At 36.2% G+C, this 21664-nt stretch overlaps 1 protein-coding gene across 2 annotated transcripts; it reads left to right on the forward strand.

Annotated features, from left to right (window-relative positions):
• The first annotated feature begins 24 nt into the window (after positions 1–24).
• Positions 25–20094, forward strand: LOC139701042 (nucleolar and coiled-body phosphoprotein 1-like). 2 transcript variants are annotated; one of them, XM_071599609.1, is made up of 11 exons: positions 25–196; positions 420–475; positions 544–614; positions 692–782; positions 6948–7093; positions 10861–11828; positions 12630–12704; positions 14188–14253; positions 17977–18018; positions 18317–18397; positions 19624–20094. In XM_071599609.1, the coding sequence occupies exons 1-11, from the start codon at positions 95–97 to the stop codon at positions 19777–19779; spliced, it is 1854 nt and encodes a 617-aa protein (XP_071455710.1). In that variant the 5' UTR covers positions 25–94; the 3' UTR covers positions 19780–20094. The 2 variants fall into 2 exon arrangements, with proteins under 2 accessions (XP_071455710.1, XP_071455711.1); XM_071599610.1 differs by having other exon boundaries at positions 6951–7093.
• The last annotated feature ends 1570 nt before the right edge of the window (positions 20095–21664 follow it).

The raw sequence follows: 21664 nt of genomic DNA on the forward strand, positions 1-21664 counted from the left end.
ACACATGACAGTCGTGTAAGCGCATCACTGTGCGTGATCTTCAGGCACAGGGAAGAAGACATTTTGAAATATATATTAGAGTTTATCCTGTACAATGGCTCATACGCCTTCAGATTTGGCCATATCGTTAATTTATGAGCATTTATGCAAGCAAGATAAGTCCCTTGCGCTTCTTTATCAAAAGAAATGGAAGCCGGTAAGTTTTATTCGTCTAATGTTTTGTCTGAATTTTGAAACGCAATGCGTCTTCAGTATTCGACGCCCCACGTGGTGTGTAAGACTTATTCGTAAATGCATTTTTTGTACTTTCGAATGTAAAGATCAATGAAGATTACATTTAATGGAACTTCTGTTTTGGTATTTTTGATATGTGGTGTAATTAGTGTATGTTGTCCTCATTGATTTTTCATTATTTGCAGAAATCGCTGGGAAAAGGATGTGCCAAATTACCCGAATTGGTGGAACACTATTTGGCGTGAGTATATGGGTTTGAGTAACTTACGATAATATTGGTCGGCATTTATCAAATTATTCTTATTCCAGGACATCGAAAAAGAAATTATTTGTCGCTGGAGCTCAGACGCCGGAGGAAAGTTCCGAAGAAAGTAGTTCAGGTAATTTTAAAAATTATCTATGAAATAATGGTTAAATCCGTTTCGAATGTTTTCTAACAAAATCTTTTTTCTTATAGACTCGGAAGAAAATACAGTCAAAGCAAAAAAAGCTATAGTTGCAAATGGACTCTCCAAAGCTGGTGCGGCGAAGCCGGTAAAGAAAGACAGGTATGCCAAGTCATGCATCAAGTTTTGGAATAGTTTTCTAGTGTAATCAATTAATTAGTGCAAATTTTCCATGGGCTTCCCAACATTCATTTTATGATAGGATACGCGCTTTCTATCGACAGTTATTCATAGCGGTTGCGTAAAGTCAATCAAAAGTCGTAATGTTAAGGGAGATGTGGAAAATGTTTTCCTGTTTTGTTGATGTGCCCAAATAAGCCTACTGGGTAATTGTAAAGGACGCGGACAATTTCACCAGAAAATAGATTTTTAATAACACTTTTCACCGATATTACTTTTATTGCACCGGCTCGAGTCTTGCTGATGATACCATAGAGAAAAAGTAACCTCTTCCTTTGCGTTTCTAGCTTTCCTGCATTGTGGCGCCTTCCATTGTTGTTTCTCTGTTTTACTCATCTCGAACGCGGACAGATTTTAGCGATCTATAATGATGCCAAACAACACTCGAAAGTTAGTTTTAAAGAACTCCTTTGTTATGGCAGGGTTTGCTCACTGCAGCTACCCAAACATTTACTTTAAGGATTTAGTTTCTTCCATCCAATATAGGGCTACTGCACCTCTGCCCACTGGTCATAGTCAACTATGTGATTTTGACAGCATCACAAATGCTGCTTTTAGCTTCTAAGGTTTACATTCCTTCATCCACCATGGATGAATAAACTATTTTGTGTTGAAATATAATGTATATCAATTTAATAATCATGTATACCCACTTGTTACCTAAGAAACTGTAGCCTTCTTGTATCTTGCCCTTGAGGTTACGTCAAAATTAATCTTCAACTCAGTTTTTTTAATTCTTTCACCTGTAATTGATTCTTTGTGAGTGCCTCTTTTTTATTAATATCAAGATATATCTTTCTGAAACCTCTCAATCTACTAATTTATCTCACCAATTATTAGTTTTTAGTGAACATCTTGGGTCAGAATTTAACAAAGTTTGTTGAAATGCTTTTTCAATTATAATTTACGAAACCTTATTTACTAATTTGTCTGCTGATCCATCCAATTTTTGCATTCTCATTCATAGTTCAAAATAGGCATGATCATTTCCAATTTGTATTAATGAACACCATGCTCAAAAGTCGTATGTTGTATATAGTCCGTTATATGCTTAGAAGTCACATAAACATTTAGAAATTACTGTAACTCCGTGCCTTGTATGCATATGTATACACAGGCTGTTTCTCCTGGCTCTGTGTGGGTTTTTTGAGATGTATCTTTAATTTCTCTGGAAACATTCCAGTTGATAGAAATGACAATATTCTGAACATTTTCTTGCAACACCTTGGCTCATTTCAATGTATAATCACCATTTTCAAGAGGTTAATTGTAGCTAGTCAATACATTGTAATTAACGGTGTGAAATGTTATAAAATGATTTATTATAGGCAAGTTAATCTTTCAATAGATGAAGTCGTAAAGAATTGACTGAATAGTACAATGTCACATGAAACGTCTCAGCTAGTGTATGAGGACAATCCCAGAAGTACCCGACCCAAGAAAGAAAATAAAAATTTTCCAAAATATGTATTTATTTTTCAACATCTTTGAGCACTCTACATTTTTCCCAGCGATGTTCAAAAAGTTCGATACCTTTTACTATAACAATGGTCTCGCTCCTGAAAATAGCTATTAACCGCCGACATCACTTCTTCACGGTTGGAGAATCTTTGACCTCCGAGCTATTTCTTTTGATCGGAAGATTGTCGGCAATTCACTCTTTCGGCATTTGTGATAATACCATGTATTAAAACTAGAAATGACTCACAGGGCTCTTCCAATCTTATGCCTGGTGGATGAATAACCTAGCGTGACATATGATGGTGTTGCATTTTTGCATTTGCACCTGAAGAAGGAACAGTGGCCACGTAGTCCTGGCTTTACCTCTGTATTTTGATTTCCGAACTCATTCGGGTTTTCTCAGGATTCTGTGCTCATTTTGGCTGTTTGTGCAAGCGGAGCACAACCTGTTTATTGTGCTGCCTGTGTTTTGAAGTGGCATAAGAGCTTGTTTGTTCAGATACCCCCTACAGCTGTGCTGGCAGGAGTGTTGATATGTGCTCCTGGTGAGTGAATGGTAGTAAGGTTGGGAGCTAAAGTTTAGGAAATAATTACTTTAGGGAGAAAATAATAGCATCACAGGAGACAGGAGTTAGTCATCACCTACTTGTAGTTAAAACACAAGGCATCATCGCTCGTGGAAAATGCCAGGTAACTCAAAAAGTTATCAGTTAGATTTTATAATTGTTTTGTGCAGATTCAGGAACAGCGTGATCATTTCACCCAATTTCCCGGAAGCAGATGCAGACTCTAATCACAATTTAGTATCTGTGAAGCACACATAGCCTCAGATTCAAAAGGATAAGGCAGGGAAAATGCATAGGGTGTGGAACTTCAGTTTTTTTAGTTTTATTGGCAGCATTTACAGGAACAACCGGAAAGAAGTATCAGCAGGCTGTGGAGAAATTCATGAATGAGGAAAGAGAGCTGAGTTCTATAGAGGAAAAGTGGGACCATATCAAAGAAGGTATTTTGGGGGCTACCAATGAAACATTAGGAAAGGTCCAGGAAGCCATGCGTTATGGATGTGATATTAGAAAGATGGCAAAGAAATTGAAATGGAAGGATATAAACACAGGTAGAAGGAAGTATAAAGAGTTAGATAATATATTGAGACTTGTAACATTTTGTGCAAAAGAAGTGTGTGTAAGATGCAGTGTGAGGGTATGGAAAATTTGCAGAGGAACAGTGAAATTTGTAGTAGTAATAGTTTTTATGGGAGGTGACAGACAGCTAAGGTCATTAAACCATTAGGGATGGATTGTAAAGGGAGAGGGGTGAGAAACCTAGCGTCTGCATTAGCCTACTTTAGTCGAAAAGCAACAAGGGGTTAACAGTTTAACATCCCATCTGACTGATGGTGTACTCAATCAAATTGCTCTTCACAAAGCACCTAAAGTAGGGATTGGGATACCACTGAAAAATATTTGTTTCCAAGATTTGAACCTGGATCTTCCGGTGGGAAACCTGTACGTTATCCACAGCGTCGTTGCGATCCCCCTTGAAATTGGTGCACTTTACTGGAAGGTTAAACTCTGTCGGGAAGTAAGAAGGAAAAATAGTTACAAACAATCTAAGATAAGTCAGGGAAAAATTTTAGTTGAACCAAGCAAAAACCAAGAGAGGTGGCATGAATATAGAGAGGAAAAGTATGGTAGAGAGGTTAGGCTCATGGAGAGAATGTCATAGATGAGGATAGTTTAAGTACAGGGTTACTTGATGGCCAGATAGAAAGGCCATGGGGGTAGACAACCTTCCCACAGAGTTACTTCTTAACTAAGTTTTAGGAAAATGTAGTAGTTTTTATGGACTAATTCGTAGCATTTATGAGGGAAGATTCGGCCAGAAGACTTAGTCAAATAGTGTTAGTTCCAATCCCAAAAAGTGGGAAAGACAGTATGAGAGGATTGCAGAACGATTGCTGAATATGCATGCAGCTGAAGTGGTTCTAAGGGCCATCAAAAAGCTGATGGTGAGCAGGGCAAATGATTATTTAGGGGACGATCAGTTCAGGAAGGCAAGAGGCATGCATGATACCATAGCAGTAATGAGTTCTTTGATCGGATATATCAGGATGTATGTCTGTGTTGTGGATTTTGAAAAGGCCTTTGATAGAGCAATATGGGTAGAATGAATGAAATGTGTTGCAGAAAATGAGTTGATTAGAGGGATAGGAGATTTATTCACTTCCTGTAGATATTTCAGACAGCTCAGGTATGAGTGGTGGATGCAGAGTCTAAATGAGCGGTGCTAATAAGAGGAGTAAAACGGGTGCTATTAATACCAGTGCTGTTCAATTTATATGTGGAGGAAATGATTAAAGAGGCATCGGAAGAACTGGAGATAGAAATGAAAATAGGCAGAGAATTCATAAAATATGTTAGGTTTGCTTATGACCAAGTATTAGCTTGTCAGCCAAGGCATTGCTGAATGAATGACAAATTCAGTGTGATAGATATTGGATAAAAATAAAACAAAGGTTATGTGGTTCTCCTGAAAGAGAAAGGCCAAGTTAAGTGTTACAATATTAGGGCCAAATCTAGAACAGGTGGAACAGTTAAGGTATCTCAGAAGTGTTTTTGGACCAAAATGGTCGAAGCAGTGGAGGTATAAGGAGAATTGCATAAAGCAAAGAAGTTTTCTCATGCAGGAGAGTTGACAACAGGGACATGTGTATGGACAGGGACAGGAGTATGTATGTTCAGTACCTACTTTAATGGGTAGATAACCAATATAATTATAGTATTTACACTTAATTTTTAATGCAAGCTCAAAAAAGTAGTTAAATATTGGTGGATATATGTGAACCCATTGTGAAAGAAGTTATAATGTTAATGCATCTGGAATTTTGCATATATGTAGAAATTAGAAATATGTACAGTCAAGTCTCGCAAGGCTTATCTTGTCCAAACTAGAGTTAAATGAATATGATGCCTCAAAATTAATGTTTTTAAAATATTCTAAACCAATTCATGAAAAGCCCATTCAAAAATATTTATCTTAAATATGTCTCTGTGAATGTGTGCCAATGCATCCAGTTAAGATTTATCATTAATATATGCATAGACCCTTGTTATAGACATTTATGAGCACAATAAAATTAGTGTATTTGTAATCTAAATTACCTGAAATGGACTGCCTTATTCTAACTTGTCGTGCCATGAAAGAATATGCATTTAAGGGATAATCAACCCCTTGCTTATCAGAGTAGCCCTTGCTAGGTCAGACTTCTGATAAGGGGAGGTAGAATGATACAGAGGTCAATAAAGCAATATGTTGCATGTAGCGTATTTTTTCGGATGAATTTAACACTATTCATATTGTTGTTAGGCACTTCTTGGCCATTTCATGCACATTTTCTCTATTGTTTTGACTTAATCATTAGATGCAGAGGCATCTTGTTTGTTGTGTTGATGCGGCACAATGCCATTAGCAGCCACAATTTTACCTAAATGCAAGGATTTGTGTAGCTCTCAGGGAAATAGGAAAAATGATGCTCGTCATGTTCACTGTCTTGGATCTCTAATGCTCAATAACTGATCATATGCTAAATTAATTATTCATTTGTTAGTTAATTTATTTTTTACCCTTCTTTGTATGTTTTCTTTTTTTATTCAGTGAATTTTAAATAGCCATGGATATGTCATCTGGCATTCCATTACTCCAGAAAAATATAATGTAAAAATCAGAAAAACCTCTGCATTTTTTTTCTTCGTTATGGGTGAATGTCCCGCATTAGAAAATTGTAGTTTAAGCTCACTTGAATCAGTCAAAAAGCTTACTCATTTCAGTTGATATATTAGCTACTACCAACTCCAAAATAATTTCTCCTAACACAAATGGAAATGAAATTGTGCCGTTTGTATGCAAAGGAATGTTGGTAGATATAAAGTTTTCAAAATTTGTATAAATGCCTCAACCTTTTTTTGTCCTTCCCCAGCAATGTATTTGTAAACTACATTTCGGTACTTCTCCTCTCAGGAGCTAGGGGCATAAGACAGTTGGGTAAGCTTTTTCTGGAACAAATTTCAAAAAACATTTAAAAAGTTGGAAATTGGACCTTGAAAATTGTTGGCCTCCTTGCATAAAGTAAATTCATTCATCATGTTAAGAGGATATTCAATGCAAAAATCATGAGTGAATGTAGTACAAATAAATAAGTTTTTTAAATTTAAAAAATGTACAGTTTTGTCAATTTACCTTTGTTCCCAGGGGATAGGGATGGTGTGGTGGCTAATATTCTGGCTTCCCTCCCCGAGGGCCTTGGTTCGAATCCCAGATGCGGCAGATATATTTCAGTGGTATCCCCATCCCTACTAGGTGCTTTGTTGAGGGCACTTTGAGTTCACCATCCATCAGATGGTACATATAACTGTGGCCCTTTAGTGCCCTCCGTTGAGAATAGGCTAATGCCATTGCGAGGTTTCTTTCAACCTTTCCTGTCCATCCAAATAACCTTGGTTCTCAGTTGCCTCCCCTAAAAACTGCTACTAAACTTTGTTCCTGATGTCTGCCATTGTTCAGATTTAATCACAATAATTGCTTGCACAGACACATGAGTTTCATGTATTTTAAATTCCATTCAAGCAGCAGTTCTGAATCTGAAAGTGATTCGGATGAGGAGCCCAAAAAGCCTCAACCGGCTGCTAAGGCTGTTCCTGCAAAGGCAGTGGCTAGTAAAAAGAAGAGTAGCAGTGAAGAAGAATCAAGCTCTGACGACGAAGTAGCAAAAGGTATTTCTTTCCTAGCACATTTCTTTTCATGATTATCATATTTTCCCATCGATAATTCGCACGTTTTCTATAAAAAAATGATGTTCATTATGTAATGAAAATTGAACAATCAAAACATTGACGTATGTTTACACACACATCCGATATGAACATTTTCACACATACTATTTATAATTTGTATGCGCATATATATATATGTTTGTACAGATTTGCGGCATCTTTGAATGTTCAAGATAACTATGAAGCTCTGGGCAAGCTGTATCGTATAAAAATTCATGATAACTACAAATTTCTGGGTACATGTTCTTGATGGGAAAATAGAGTATATGTAATATCAAAGCACGAAAAAAGTAAAAGCTCTCCTAAATGTTTAAGGATGAACTGCTATCCAAAACTGAGTACTGATAGAATATGTTGGGTGTTCATTTCATACTTAAAATAACTACTAGCTAAGACATTGTGGTAACCATTTTTCTGCTTTCATTGACAAGGAGAATCAAAATTTGTCTGTTAATGATCACATTTTCAAATAAATCAAGGAAAAACTTGAGATTAAAATTGCTTTGTATGTTATTTTTTCCTAGAGAGTCCTCAAAAATTTTCACAATATTTTTGTGAAGTAAAATTTGTACACATAGTCTTAGTGAGGCAATTTAATTTTTATATAGGTGTGTGATCAGTGCATTCTGGACGCTTAGAAAAAATAAATTGAGATTTCTGTATGCATGTTCTAGAAAATTCATTTTCCTTGTTTTAAACATAACTACTTATGTATTTATGAGTGTGATTCATCTGATATGCAACTTAGCTATAGTGCAGAATTTTCTAAAATTCAAATATGCATGGAATGTGCTAAAAGTAATAATTCCTCTATGAAGTATCATTAACGTAGGTTTTGCAAAATTATTTACTACTGGCTTATACCATGAACTCTCCATATCCATTTTGTGGATTATCCATGCTATTCTCTTTAGTTTCTTCTCAAACTCAAATGCAATCACTATTGTAAAGATAATTAGTGATTTAAAACTTTGGGTATCTAATTTTAAAAATGTTTATTACTAGGGCTTTCACAAAATTAAAACTAGTCAATTGTATTTAATGATTTAATGTAAACATTTTGTACTATTCATACTTTCCCGTCATAGTTTCTTTTAGTCTCTAGCCCTGAGAATTCCATATTCTTTAAGGCGAGTCAATACAGCTTTCCCAGAGACAAATCAGTCATTAACTACCCATGTTGGATTGTTTTAATGAGTATCATATGATAACTATCAATCTATATCGGAGATTTTTTTTAATTTGTCCAATGCCAGACATTTGTTTTATCCTGGCTAAGAAATTGGGTTAACTTTCGGAGGAAAATATGTTCTGCTCTATCCTTAATGATAGTTCTGTGTTCTTATAAAAATATAATTCCATCATCACAATGGCTGAAAATGACTAGTAATGTTCTTTCCATCGCTAAAGCGTGCAAATTAATTACAAGGGAAGAAAAAGTAGTCTCTGTATGTATACATTTTTATTTGTACCATGTTATTTGTGCATTTCAATAATCCATGCTTCATCATGCATTCATTAATATGGATTATTGAGAGTTCACCTTACTACCTTGATCAAAAAGTTCCCGGAATAACCACCATGTGGCGCTCCCATCGTTCCGATTTGAGTTCTGTTTTTTTTGTTAAATTGGTACATCTGTTGTTGATATTCCCTTTAAATCTTAGTGTCATAACTTGACATTTGCAAAAGTTACGGTCGGTTTTCGGTATGTCCATCAGTGCTTCCTGCGATTTTTCCATTACTTCCTCTCGGCTGCTAAAACGCGTTCCCCGTAATGGTTTTTTAACTCGATTGAACAGAAAGAAGTCACAGGGAGCCAAATCAGGTGAATTCGGTGGCTGTTGGATGGTATTTGTTGCATTTTTCGTCAAAAAATTATGAATAATGATAGCACTGTGCGACGGTGCGTTATCATGGTGCAAAATCCACGAGTTTTCTGCCCACATTTCTGGTCTCTTTCGGCGAATTGCTTCACGCAAACGTCTCATAACGCCCAAATAATACTCTTTGTTTACTGTCTGGCCTTCTGGCAAAAATTCATGATGCACTACACCGTTGTAATCCATGAAAACCGTCAGCATTGCCTTCTTTTTTGACTGAAAACGACGTGGTTTTTTTGGTCTCGGCTCATTTGGTGAACGCCATTCACTTGCCTGATGTCTGGATTGCGTGTCGTACTCATAAACCCACGTCTCGTCTCCAGTAATGATCCTTTTGATGAATGTGGGATCGGATTCAGCCTCGCAAATCATGTCTTTTGCGACGTCAACACGGTCTCTTTTTTGCATGAAATTGAGGTCTTTTGGAACCAACTTTGCTGCTACACGACGGAAACCCAAATCATTAACCACAATGTCTTGGGCGGATCCATAGGCAATGTTCAAGTCCTCCGCTATTTCTCTGATGGTTAATTTGCGGTTATTGACCAACATTTCTTTTACTTTATCAATTTTTTCACCGACTTTCGATGTCGATGGTCTGCCACTGCGTTCATCATCTTCGATTGACTCACGACCACTTCTGAACCGCTCGTGCCACTGGTAAACGACCGTTTTTTTTAGAGAATCGTTGCCGAAACACTTTTCCAACATTTCCAACGTCCGTGCGCCACTAAATCCGTTTTTTACGCAAAATTTAATACAAGTTCGTTGTTGCAAATTAAATCCATTTCTGCAATTGTAAAAAATCACCAACACACACAGAGATAGATGTACTCTTGGCTGCGTAACTTTCGCAAATGTCAAGTTATGATACTAAGATTTAAAGGGAATATCAACAACAGATGTACCAATTTAACAAAAAAAACAGAACTCAAATCGGAACGATGGGAGCGCCACACGGTGGTTATTCCGGGAACTTTTTGATCAAGGTAGTATGTCAAAAGTATTTTGACATGCACTCTCAACAAGAAGCTTGGGAATCTAGATTAATAAATTACATACTCATAAGTCATTCCGTAGTTCAATCCTGATTTGGACATTTTGCCAATTAGTGCATTCAGAATTCTGGCTCCCCTTAAAAATATGATCACAAAAATCAATTGAAGAGCTACTATGGGACAAAATATTGTGTAGAATTTGCCTTGACTGTGATAAAAAGTATACTCCAAATGTGAATTTCAAATTATAGCACCTGCTGAGTATTTCATGGCTTTTGTTCTTTCAATGTTAAATTCATGGGACCAACAGTCTGATTTAGTTTTAAGCAATTAAATGAGACTTCAAATAATATGGTGAATACAAACAATAATATACACCTACATGTCTTATGAATATCTTATGTTACTGACTTATTGTTTTAGTCTGTGAAGATTTTGCTGCATTCAAATAAGACTCCACATGATGTGTATTTTTATTCTTTCATTTACATTTGTTTAAAAATGAGGTTATTCATTTTTGCTATATTGGCTGAACAAAACAAATCCAGAAATAGACAGGATGTGGTGTACCCATGTGCTGTATCCTGCAAGCCTCAAAAAGGGCTAGTTATGGGGATGTTAGCTCACCCGTCTTTTATTTATAATATTATGGTGCATTACTTGCTACATGCCCTACATGCTCACCTATTTACATTATCCAGTAATGCCACTTGATTCTTTCAATTAGCCCAAATATAAAAAGCTGATAGCATTAATAACACTCCTCGTTAAAAAATGTCCTTCTCATTATTCATATCTCATCTAAATTTTGTCTTTGTAATTTTAGCACCTGTCAAAGCAGTGGCTGCCTCACCAGCTAAAAAGCCAGTTGCTGTGTTGTCTGCCAAAAAGCCAGTTGCAGCTTCTCCAGCTAAAAAAGCAGTGGCCAAGCCTGCAGCAAAGGCGGAATCCTCAAGTGAAGAATCCTCAGAAGAGGAGAAGCCAAAAGCCAAGGCCATGCCTGCAAAGGTTCCCCCTAAATCTCCCGCAGCGAAGCCAACGGCCAAGGCTGCAAAAGATGAGTCCTCAAGTGAAGAAGACTCATCAGAAGAGGAGTCTCCCCCCAAAGGAAAGACCCCTGTGAAAAATACTCCCAAACCCACTTCAGTGAAGACCCCTGTTGTGGCCAAGCCAAGTAAAAAGGAGTCCTCCAGTGAAGAAGAATCTTCTGATGAAGAAGAGCCACCACCCAAGGCAAAGGTAGCTGCAAAGCTGCCTGCTAAACCTCCCGCTGCTGTTAAGACCCCTGTAACCAAGAAGAAGAAAGAAGAATCCTCAAGTGAAGAGGACTCCTCAGATGAGGAAGAGTCAAAGGCGAAGGTAACCAAAGGAGCAACCCCACTTCCTAAGGTGGCTGCAGCAAAGAAGCCACCAGCCAAGGAAGAGTCCTCTTCTGAAGAGTCTAGTTCAGAAGAAGAGCCGAAAAAGGTGGTTCCCACAAAACCTGTTGCTCCACCTAAAAAAGTAGTGAAGAAGGATGAATCCAGTTCTGAAGGCTCAAGCAGTAGTGAAGAGGATTCCACAGTGAAACTTCCACCAAAAGTTAAGGGAGCAGTGCCAACTCCAAAATCCGTTCCTCCAAAGAAGAAGGAAGAATCCAGTTCTGAAGAAGACTCCGATGACAGTGAAGAAGAGAAAAAGCCAGCACCAAAAGCTAACCCTGCTGCAGCACTAAAGGCTAAGCCTGCTGCAAAAAAAGAATCTTCCAGCTCTGAGGAAGAAAGCTCAGAGGAAGAGAAAGCTAAGCCAGCTAAGGTATGGAATTCTACTTAACTGCTAATGTCCACTATGCCAAAGAAATAATTGACTCCGTGTGGAATTTTCTTTATATAATTGGGGAGTTTCGTAGAAAAGTGCGTTGTAAAGAATCAAAAAATTGTCAATTAAAATGTCACTGTAAACTTTGAATAAACAGAATAATTATTGTTAGTAAAGAGTTTTATAGGGCATGGTAGTCCAGGGGTAGAGCATTGGACTTCTGACCAGAGGGCCCAGGTTCGATTCCTAGGCATGCCTCTGGGCACCCTGAACTTCACCCAAGGACTGATTTTGCAGTAACCAATAGTCCCTGGGAAATCATGGCCAGCACAGGCAAAGGAACTGTCTCCCTTACTCTGCTGTGTGAATTTCACATACCATTAGGCTTAGTATTGGGTGAACTCGACCATCACCAATAAAATCGATAATTGGGTTGATAACTGTTTCAAAGTGTGTGCTGATAGTGAATTTAGATCTCAACATACTAAATAATTCTAAGTAATTGTGGGTAAACTTATGAAATAAGTCTCATATATTCAGTGGCAGTATTCTCATACTCGTACTCATTTAATAATTGCCATAATATTAAGATATGCCACTCACCAGGGTTATCATTTGACATTAGTTTTTTACCGTCAAGAAATTGTCTGTATTTTGCTTTTGATATAAATGTATACATTGAAACATCAATTGAATGTAATGGTGGTTAGCCACCGTATCACATTTTTGGTTACCAGGAAAAATTGTTTGAATGCTAATATAATATTTGTCCCAATCATTGTCCCATTTTCTTTGCAGTCTACTCCAGTTGTTGGGAAGAGGAAAAAAGAAGAGAGCTCAGAAAGTGAAGAGGAAGAAGAGCAACCAACCAAGGTATGGAGAATCAATTGTTTATTTTATTCAAAGCTTGCGGTAATATATCAGAATACCTTGCTCCACAGCATTACGGATTTGAAAGGTGGTCTTTGATATTGCTGATGAAGTTACTAGATGAGTTACTCTGTTGGTCACTGTCAACTCTGGGCAATCATGTTTGAATGTTAGTTAGATTATCACCAGAAAATTTCAATGCTATCCCTGATGTCCTTTTTAGTTTTGCTTTGAGAGGCTTACGTATGCTGCTTATCCAGGTGGTGTTAAGATCCTTAGGCAACTGCCAATATCTACTGACATATCGGTTCGAGTTCCATGATGTCAAGAATTTTAATCTGAATCTCTTTAGAAGATATGGCGGCCATGGTCTGACAGAATGAAGTCACAGAAAACAACCCCCAATAGCCCTTGGGCCTAGAAACAGATTGGCTCAGCCAGTAGAATATGTTTGACTGTGAAATATGGATACACTTATAATTTACATATTTATGGAATGTTAAATCACTTATCTCATGTGGGTGGCATGTATATGCCTCATTGCTGATTTATTTAAACATTAATCAAATGGCTAGATTGTTCTTTGAGCATTACTTGTTGTATGAAGATACTTGGTATTTGATGTACTCATTACGTATCAAAATTCTACTGTAAGTTAAACAAATTTTTACTGTTTAACCGTTAAAGAGTTATTTTAATTTTTCCCTGGGCAAATTTGGTTAAAAATCTTAGATAATATTTTTCAAAAGTCATCTTGATTATGAATGCCAAAGAACATTAAACACAAATGGAATACAATCAAAACTGGATTAAAGATCCCAGTTCAACATTTGTCTGTGAACTTCTAAATTTTTCATTTGGTCAAATTAAAACATGACTATAGAAATTCTTGTATTTCTGTTACAATAGTAGAAATGACAATGTCTCCCTAAGGTCAATGTGTGTGGAGTATGGAGATTAGAAATTGAGCTTCTTATGGTCTCTTTAAGATTAGGTTAAATAATTTTTCCTTTAATGTAAAGGATTTGAAAACCATTTACAGCTTAAAGAAAAATTGTTATTTAATCAGTGTGTAGACTAATTTGAATAGGTTTGAAACAATCTGTTACCTTTAATTATCCTAAATGTTATCTTTAATGGACACATTTTGTTGTCCATAGCCTTTTCAGTTCCTTGAAATGGCCATGGAATACTATCATTTTTTTCCTTTTTGGAATAACTGAATGTAAATACCTGTTGGAGTATGCACAAAGAAAGAATCGAAGACTGCATTTCCACGGGAAGGTCTACACAGTCTTTTATTCTTTCTGCATGCTTTATAAATGGATTTTCACAGAGTATTAGTCTCGGCAATCTTTGCAGTTATTCTGCCATATTGCAAGATTTGAAATTTCTTATAGCGCCTTCAATTATGTAAATGTGTATTGCTTTTTGTTGGACGAACTGGTTTTTAAAATCTATTTATTGCTCAAATTTCTTATTTCAGAAGAAGACTGCTGTTGAGGGAGTCCAAAATTCATCTTTCAAGAATAAGTCATTTTCCAATAATCAAGTAAGAAGATAATTCTAAAGTTTATTGCATGGATTTTGTGTATTAAAAATTTAACTAGTTATTCAAGTTTGATGTCTGTTTGATATCTCAGCGCTTTTTATACCAGTCCTGCCATGTTGTGGAATTTAGTAATTTGCTGTCATTTCTTTTTCACTTGGTTAAAAATTCTTGCCCTTCATAATTAATTTCTGTTGATATTTAAGCCCAATTTTGCTATACAATTTGCAATACATGGATTATTTAAAATGGTAATAACCTGCGTTTCAATAATGGCAATTTTCAGATAAATGGTTTTTTTTTTTTTTTTAAATTTCAATGGATATTATAAGTTTTGAGAGATCTAAGTATTATGGAAATTCCTTGGAATAGTACTAATATTTGCAGAGTATTTTTTTGGGAAAGAAAGTTTGTGGCTGTGTGTTATTTATAAAAATTATTATTTAATGTTAACTGAACCACTTTATTCCTTTTTCGGAGACATTTCACTTATATTCCTTATTAATTTTGACATGTCATTATTTTGTTGAAGCAGGTGGGATCTTCACCATTTATTTAAGAGTTTCTGTAATAGTATAGAACACTATCATATTTTCTGTGATGTACCACAATGGTTTCGTCTGGTCCTTAGGGATAGGTGTAATGCTTTCATTTGATATACCACAAACAGATGTATGGTAAAACTTTGGATGTTGCAGCATAAAGCTTTCCATGTGTCATATCTTTGAACTTGTTATTCAAGGTTTTGAAAGATAAGCTTCTGAAAATATATTTTGTGTACAGATAAACTTAAGGAAGTCAACGAAATCCGAAGTCTACTAAATCTCTAAATTATTTCTCCATTCATTTCCACTTTTATTTATAGTTAAGTCGAAGTGATTTGTTAGTTCTTAATCATTTATCTTGTTGCCCTGTTGAGCATCAGCTAATTGTTTTATTTTTAGTCCATTAAACTCTGAATTAAGAGATAGCATCTATAGAGAAACAATGAGATGCTATCCATGGATTGTATGTTGAACCTTACTTTTATCACTTTGAATGCATAAGGTTGTGAGCATTAACCAATTAGCATGTATTAGTTTGTTCACTTGATGCATTTGTGCATGTAAGAGCAGGGAGCTACTCAGTGGACTTGATAAGTTGAAATTCCTCAACCTTCTTTCTAGCTGATAGTATGTTGTGAGGAAGACATGCTTCTATAACCTCAGTTCATATTTTGTACATCTTCCATTTAATAAATGTAATTTTGAACTTAGATTTGTAATATCTAAATCTTTTTCAGCGGCATCTGAAATTAGCACCAGATTTAAAGTGCTTTATTTTCATATTTCATGAAGCATGTGATGAGCTAACCTTGTGAATTTTGCAAATTCATTTTTAAATCATCTTTGGATTTAATTGCTTGACTAGGTGGCAATGAGGGTTTGAGGCACTCATTGTTTCTTTAGGAATATCATTCAAACACTCAGTATGAAATTTCCTATAAATGTCCAGGTTTCCTGATTGCTTATTGCTTTCTCTTTTTTAATAAATCCCTTATAAATCACTAGTGATTAGGTCATGAAAAATATTTCCAAGCGTGCAATTCAGAAAGTGTTAAAATATTGATAATTCCAAATGAGTGTTAGGTTAATGTCATTTTACCTTACACTATGGTGATTAAGTTTTCTAAATTTTGTATTTAATATTTATCACACCTTTCATTACCTTTATGAAAAATTTTGGGTGCTTGTTCCACTTTCTAATATAATTGTTTTCGTGTACAATTAGTTTTAAGACCTTATTCCCCAAACTATTCGTTTTAGAATTTGCTCACTTGCATACTCCTCTTCAAAAGTTCTTGTAGAGATATTCAATGTCATGTGGCAGTTAATGCTTTTTTGAAAATTGATCAGATGTGTTTAGAAATTATTTTGATTGAAGCACTGTAAAATCTTTATATATATTTAGAGTTCACCATGCCCACAAAAGCTTTCAATATGAGTTCTTATAACCTATGTCCATTTTTTCATTACCTATTGGCTACAAGGTATGACTTTGAGGATACTGTGGCTATCACTGTATGTATTTTTTTATGTATTGATATAAACTGCAAAACTATGAGGCTTAGTTGAAAAGTAAGAACTGTTTGGTCTTAAAAAAATATATTAATCAGAAAGTTTTTATTGACCATTTTAGCCGGTCAATTTTAAGCACTTTTTGTATGTCAACCCCAGCCTAATCCCTCAGAAAAGAAGTTTTCCAACAGGGAATTGAGCCAGTTGGCATGAGTGGTCTTGACTTCCTAATCGTCCTCAAATTCGTGTTCACGAAGCCAGTTTCAAGTGCAAGTAGAGGAAGTAGTTGCTAGGTTTAAAGTCAGGACTATAGGGTGGGTGGTCCAAAAGTTCACAAAAATGCTCTTTGCATGCATTCTTTGATCTTTGTGTTGATCCATTAAATGAGGGGCCTGCACTGGTGCTCCAAAACTCCTAAGCAGGGATATTTGTACTGGCCTTTCTAGAATTGTATTCCAGACGTTTTTACCATTAAACAAGGACTTTTTATTCCTCTTCTTGGGAATCTACAAAATATGTCCAACAAATATATTTTTGGTTACTACCAAGGCCCGCATTCATGGTAGTCGATACCAGGGGTGGCCAACATTTCCTCTGCTGAGATCAACTTTGATATTTACTGTGATGGACTTATTCTCTCTAATTAGGGTCCACCACAAAAAATTAGTTAGCTTTTGAACTCTAAAACTTTCATTAAAGTAAGATTAAGTGAATTATCTGATTGAATAATATATTTATTAACAAATTATTTACTTCCAAATTGAATAAATAGAATTCCTACTGTGGGTGTGTACTGCATTGAAACCCCTTCCATAGTCAACATTTTTGTTGCCCTTGGTCAAAACAAAAAAACCAGCTGTTCTCACAATTAAAAGGAGCATTGTCATCATAATCAGTAAATTTTGATTCTTGAATTTTTTCCAATTTTCCTTTCTTGGGTGACTTCACTGATCAACTTTTCACCAATTCAATCCTTCAAGAAACCACAAAACAATCTGCTTTGCAAAATGTGATTGATGTAATTTTCCTAACAAATTTTTAGTTCTGACTATAGTTCAATGTGGGTAAAGTGAGAATTCAATCTTTAAAAATCATTCACTAATGAAGTCCTCATCATTACAAATTGGAATTTTTTACATCATCTATTAGCTTATTCTTATATTTTCTAGGATAATTAATCATGGCTATAGGTATTTTATGTTATGAATACATATGTATGCAGATATTGACTGGGAAGCAATAATTGATCCCGCTTTAACTGCATTTTTTCATAGTATGTATTGCTAGGTGGGTCGCGGTAGTCCAGGGGTAGAGTTTTAGACTGCTGACTGAAGGGCCCGGGTTTAATTCCCAGGCAAGCCTCTGTGCATCTGCAGCTCCACCAAAGCTATGTGATTTTTTGGGTACCAGATCATCCTGGGAAACCATAACTGGCACAGGGAAAAGCACTAACCCCCTTACCCTGATGTGTGAATTTCACGCACACTTAATGCCTTGTGCATTTCATTTAGGCCCACAAGCCAAGGTTTGCAATAGACATCATTTAAACTTCCAATTGCGGTAGAACCTTATTGGAATTCGCCTGATTTTCTTGGATTTCCTAGACGTGTGAATTAGTTTTAAACTTTCCTAACTGAAAATTTTAAATTTTTTCATCCTTTATTCACAGGACACTTCAGACAGTTACAATGTAAATAATTCTGAGAGGAGGGTGAGTGCAGTTGATAATTCAATAATCATTTTTAAAATGTTACTGTTAGTGTTACCCTAAGTAGCAGAACATTTGAAATGCAGTTATTTAGTTTTTTGTAAAATATAAACTCCCAATTTGAGCAAAAGCAATCAATTTAATTTTATACAGTTAAGTAGAATTGCTGATAAAATAATTGAAATTAAACAAGTAGACTTTATTCACACAGTAGCCATTACTGTTTCAGTTTCTAATGAGAGTTTTTTCAATAGCAGCACAATAATGTCCTTTTGTTTTGCTTTCCTCTTGCTTGGTGTAGAAGAGTGAACCGTTCAGGAGAGTGAGGGAGGAAGCAATGGAGGTGGATCCTAGGGTGTGTGACAACTCTTTTGAGGCGAAGGTAATAAGAATTTTTCTCGTTGGTTTTCAGAACCCATGTGGAAGCGACATCGCATGAAAGAGCCACTCAAACCCTGAGGCCAGAAGTAACTTTGTCTCTGGTTTATTTTAGGTGATTACGCAAAGTGATGAGGAGATTTTTCCCCTATGTTGGTGTGTGCGTTATTAAACTTAAAGCTGTCGTTGCTGAATCGAATCCATGGATTGGGTGCTCCCCTTTTATGCCTTGTCGATTCCTAATTGGGTCATTTAATGTGTTTCAGGATGATGGCCAAGATGGTGAGGAAGAAGAGGGTAATGACTGGGACAAGCCCAAGAGGGCTGGATTTGGTTGGGGGAACAGGGATCGAGGCAATTTTAGGAACAGCGATGGAGGTGGTGGGTTTAGGGGCCGTGGAGGCAGGGGAGGCTTCAGGGGTAGGGACAGTGATGGTGGGGGTGGCAGTTTCAGGGGGAGGGACAGTGAAGGTGGCGGAGGTGGTTTTAGGGGCAGGAGAGACAGTGATGGTGGTGGTTTCCGAGGTGGTGGCAGAGGTGGATTCCGGGGTGGCTGGGGAGACAGGGATAGTGGTGGTAGGGGGGGCAGAGGTGGTTTCAGGGGTAGGGGTGATGGTGGTGGTTTCAGAGGGAGGGGAGGATTCAGAGGTGGTCGAGGTGGAGATAGTGGTGGTTTTAATAGGAATAGTGGATCGTTCAGTATGGATACTGCTCCTACGAATAAGAAGATTAAATTTGATGATTGAGTGTATATTCAAGGTAAGGTGTTGTTGTGGTTTCCATCTTTAAATATTATTCAGTTAGTGGTCATTAATTGGATTGTTTATGTCAACATAATCGAAAATGAAAAATTGTAAATGAGTTTGAGACAATTTTCGAGTAAAAACTAGAAAATAAAGGATAATTAGAATATGTTCAAGTGTATCAAACAACATGGAAGCCTTGTCATTGATGCTTTAACTTAGCAATTCCAACTGGTGTGTCTTAAGCCTTCCCATAATTGATCTACTAATATGAAAATGATTCTTCCGCATCTTATTTTGAGAATATGATTGATATTGCTTATAATTTTATAATACAATATTCAATTACCAATTTAAAAGATATTTCACAATTTACATGATTTGACCACATGGTTGTTAGTAGTCGTGGGGATATTTGGTTCACTTTTCTGTGCTTAGTTTATATTTATTGTTTTAGGTATTAATTATTGCATTGCTTGATCAACAGAAAGGTGCCAGAGGTTCTTGGGGAGAGCGAGCTAACTTGGATCTAAAGCATACAAAAGGCAAAAGCTTTCGACATGAAAAGACCAAGAAAAAGAGAGGGAATTACAGAGGTGGACAAATATCAGTGGAAGTGAACTCAATAAAATTTGATGACTGAATGCTGTGAGTGTGTGTACTTCTGTGTGAACAATGGGAATTTTGCATTCCTTAGGAAGAGATATTTTTTCATTTTTTGAACTCCCAAGGTTTGAAATGGTTTCCTGTTGTTATTCATTATTTTGACCTCGATTGATTGCTTTTAATCTACATAAATTAGGGAAATAGAAATTTTACTTAACATTCTCAGAACAGTTACATGTGTATAAATTGTTATATTATTTTAAGACAACATGGATTTTCATGTCTTGGTTTGCAGATCAATATTTGTTCCATTCTTTTATATATGCATATATATGTGACAAAATAAAACATATTACCTAGTAAATTACATTTTTTGGTGTGCAGTGACACGTATAAAATTCATCTGGGTGCCTATTCTGTCTCTTTAGGAGCATGGTTTTTTGCTTAATAGTGAAACCATGATAATGTTCTTGTGGGAATCAAATTTCTCTGTTGTCCCAGAGAGGATAAGGTTCACTTGCCTTATCATGAATTTTAGCAATATGGGATGTTAATGAAATTAGAAAAAGATGCGGTTTAGTATATTATTTGGTACTTTATTTTCCATTTGCAATGTTTGGGTAGAATAAATATTCCTCAAGTTTTTTAAATACACTCAATCATCTACCCAATGTACCATATTTGCGGATGTGTGGTATGCAGTGGCATTATACAGGTCCTGTAAGATGACCTTCTTTATACATATTTCTTAGAAAAAAATTATTTCACGAATATCCACAATAGTTAACTGTACTGATTTAACCCTTTTAAGTGTCACAGACCAATATTCGAGGGCGGTTCAATAAGTACCCTTGTTTGACGACAGTGTGTTGCTGAGGGAAGTTTATGTTTATCATCGTATGCTGCCATATATCAAATGATGGTGAAGCAAATTTCAGACTGATTTAAAGGAAAGTTTGGATTTGGCAGCCATTCGAGTAAGACGTGTTTTGGATTTTCACTAAGATGGAAAAAGAGCAGTATCATTCGGTAATTCGCTTTTTGTTTTGGGATGGGAAGAAATACGAGGAGATAAAAGCAAAGTTGGATGCTGTTTATGGGGACACTTCGCCATCTATGACCACAATTAGATATTGGTTCAACGAATTTAAACGTGGGCAAACATCTGTTTTTGATGAGGAGCGACCAGGACGCCCGGAAGATGTGGTTTCCGAGGAAATCAATCATAAAGTCCACGCCATGATTCTTGCTGATCGACGAACGAAAGTGCACGAAGTAGCAGAGGCCGTGGATGTGTCTACCGGAACGGCAATTAATATTTTGCACGATAAGTTGGCGATGAAAAAATTGTCAGCCCGACTGGTGCCACAATTGCTCACGGTGGACAACAAGCTGATCCAGAGTCGTCGCCGCCAAACTGCATAAACTACGTTATGAATTGCTGTCATATTCACCCGATCTGGCTCCCTGCAACTTTTCCTTATTCCTGAACAAAGAAATGGCTCGTGGGAAATAAAATTTAGCTCAAACAAGGAAGTTATCGCCGAGAGAGAGGTGTATTTTGGAGAGTTTGACAAATCCTATTTTTTGGAGGGGTTGAAAAAATGGCCAAAACGTTGGGAGAAGTGTATCTTTTTAAAAGGGGACTATGTTGAAAAATAAAAAAGGTTTTTGAAAAAAAATTCTTCATTTGTAACACGGGTACTTATTGAACCACCCTCGTATGCCAAGAAGTGCTATGAGCCAATGTATAGCAGCTTATGTAGACAATCATTAAAATCGTAATAACTTAATACATTTTTAATACGTAAATGGTTAATGATTTTGGCACCATTTGAAAGAATATTTTCTTCTCAATCTTAAAATAATTTTTATTTTAGTATGTATAAAAATGATTTTATTAGGCATGGAAAATACTCTAT

The sequence above is a fragment of the Hetaerina americana genome, unplaced genomic scaffold (assembly GCF_022747635.1).
Source record: "Hetaerina americana unplaced genomic scaffold, ioHetAmer1.1.p SCAF_11, whole genome shotgun sequence".
NCBI lineage: Eukaryota > Metazoa > Arthropoda > Insecta > Odonata > Calopterygidae > Hetaerina > Hetaerina americana.

What these genes read in the sequence shown, in the direction of transcription:
- LOC139701042 (XM_071599609.1), top strand. Translation starts at nt 95, where the DNA reads ATGGCTCATACGCCTTCAGATTTGGCCATATCGTTAATTTATGAGCAT. An exon ending in TGACGACGAAGTAGCAAAAG is followed by an intron (nt 7,094 to 10,860) that starts GTATTTCTTTCC and finishes TTGTAATTTTAG; the next exon opens with CACCTGTCAAAGCAGTGGCT. An exon ending in TAAATAATTCTGAGAGGAGG is followed by an intron (nt 18,019 to 18,316) that starts GTGAGTGCAGTT and finishes TGCTTGGTGTAG; the next exon opens with AAGAGTGAACCGTTCAGGAG.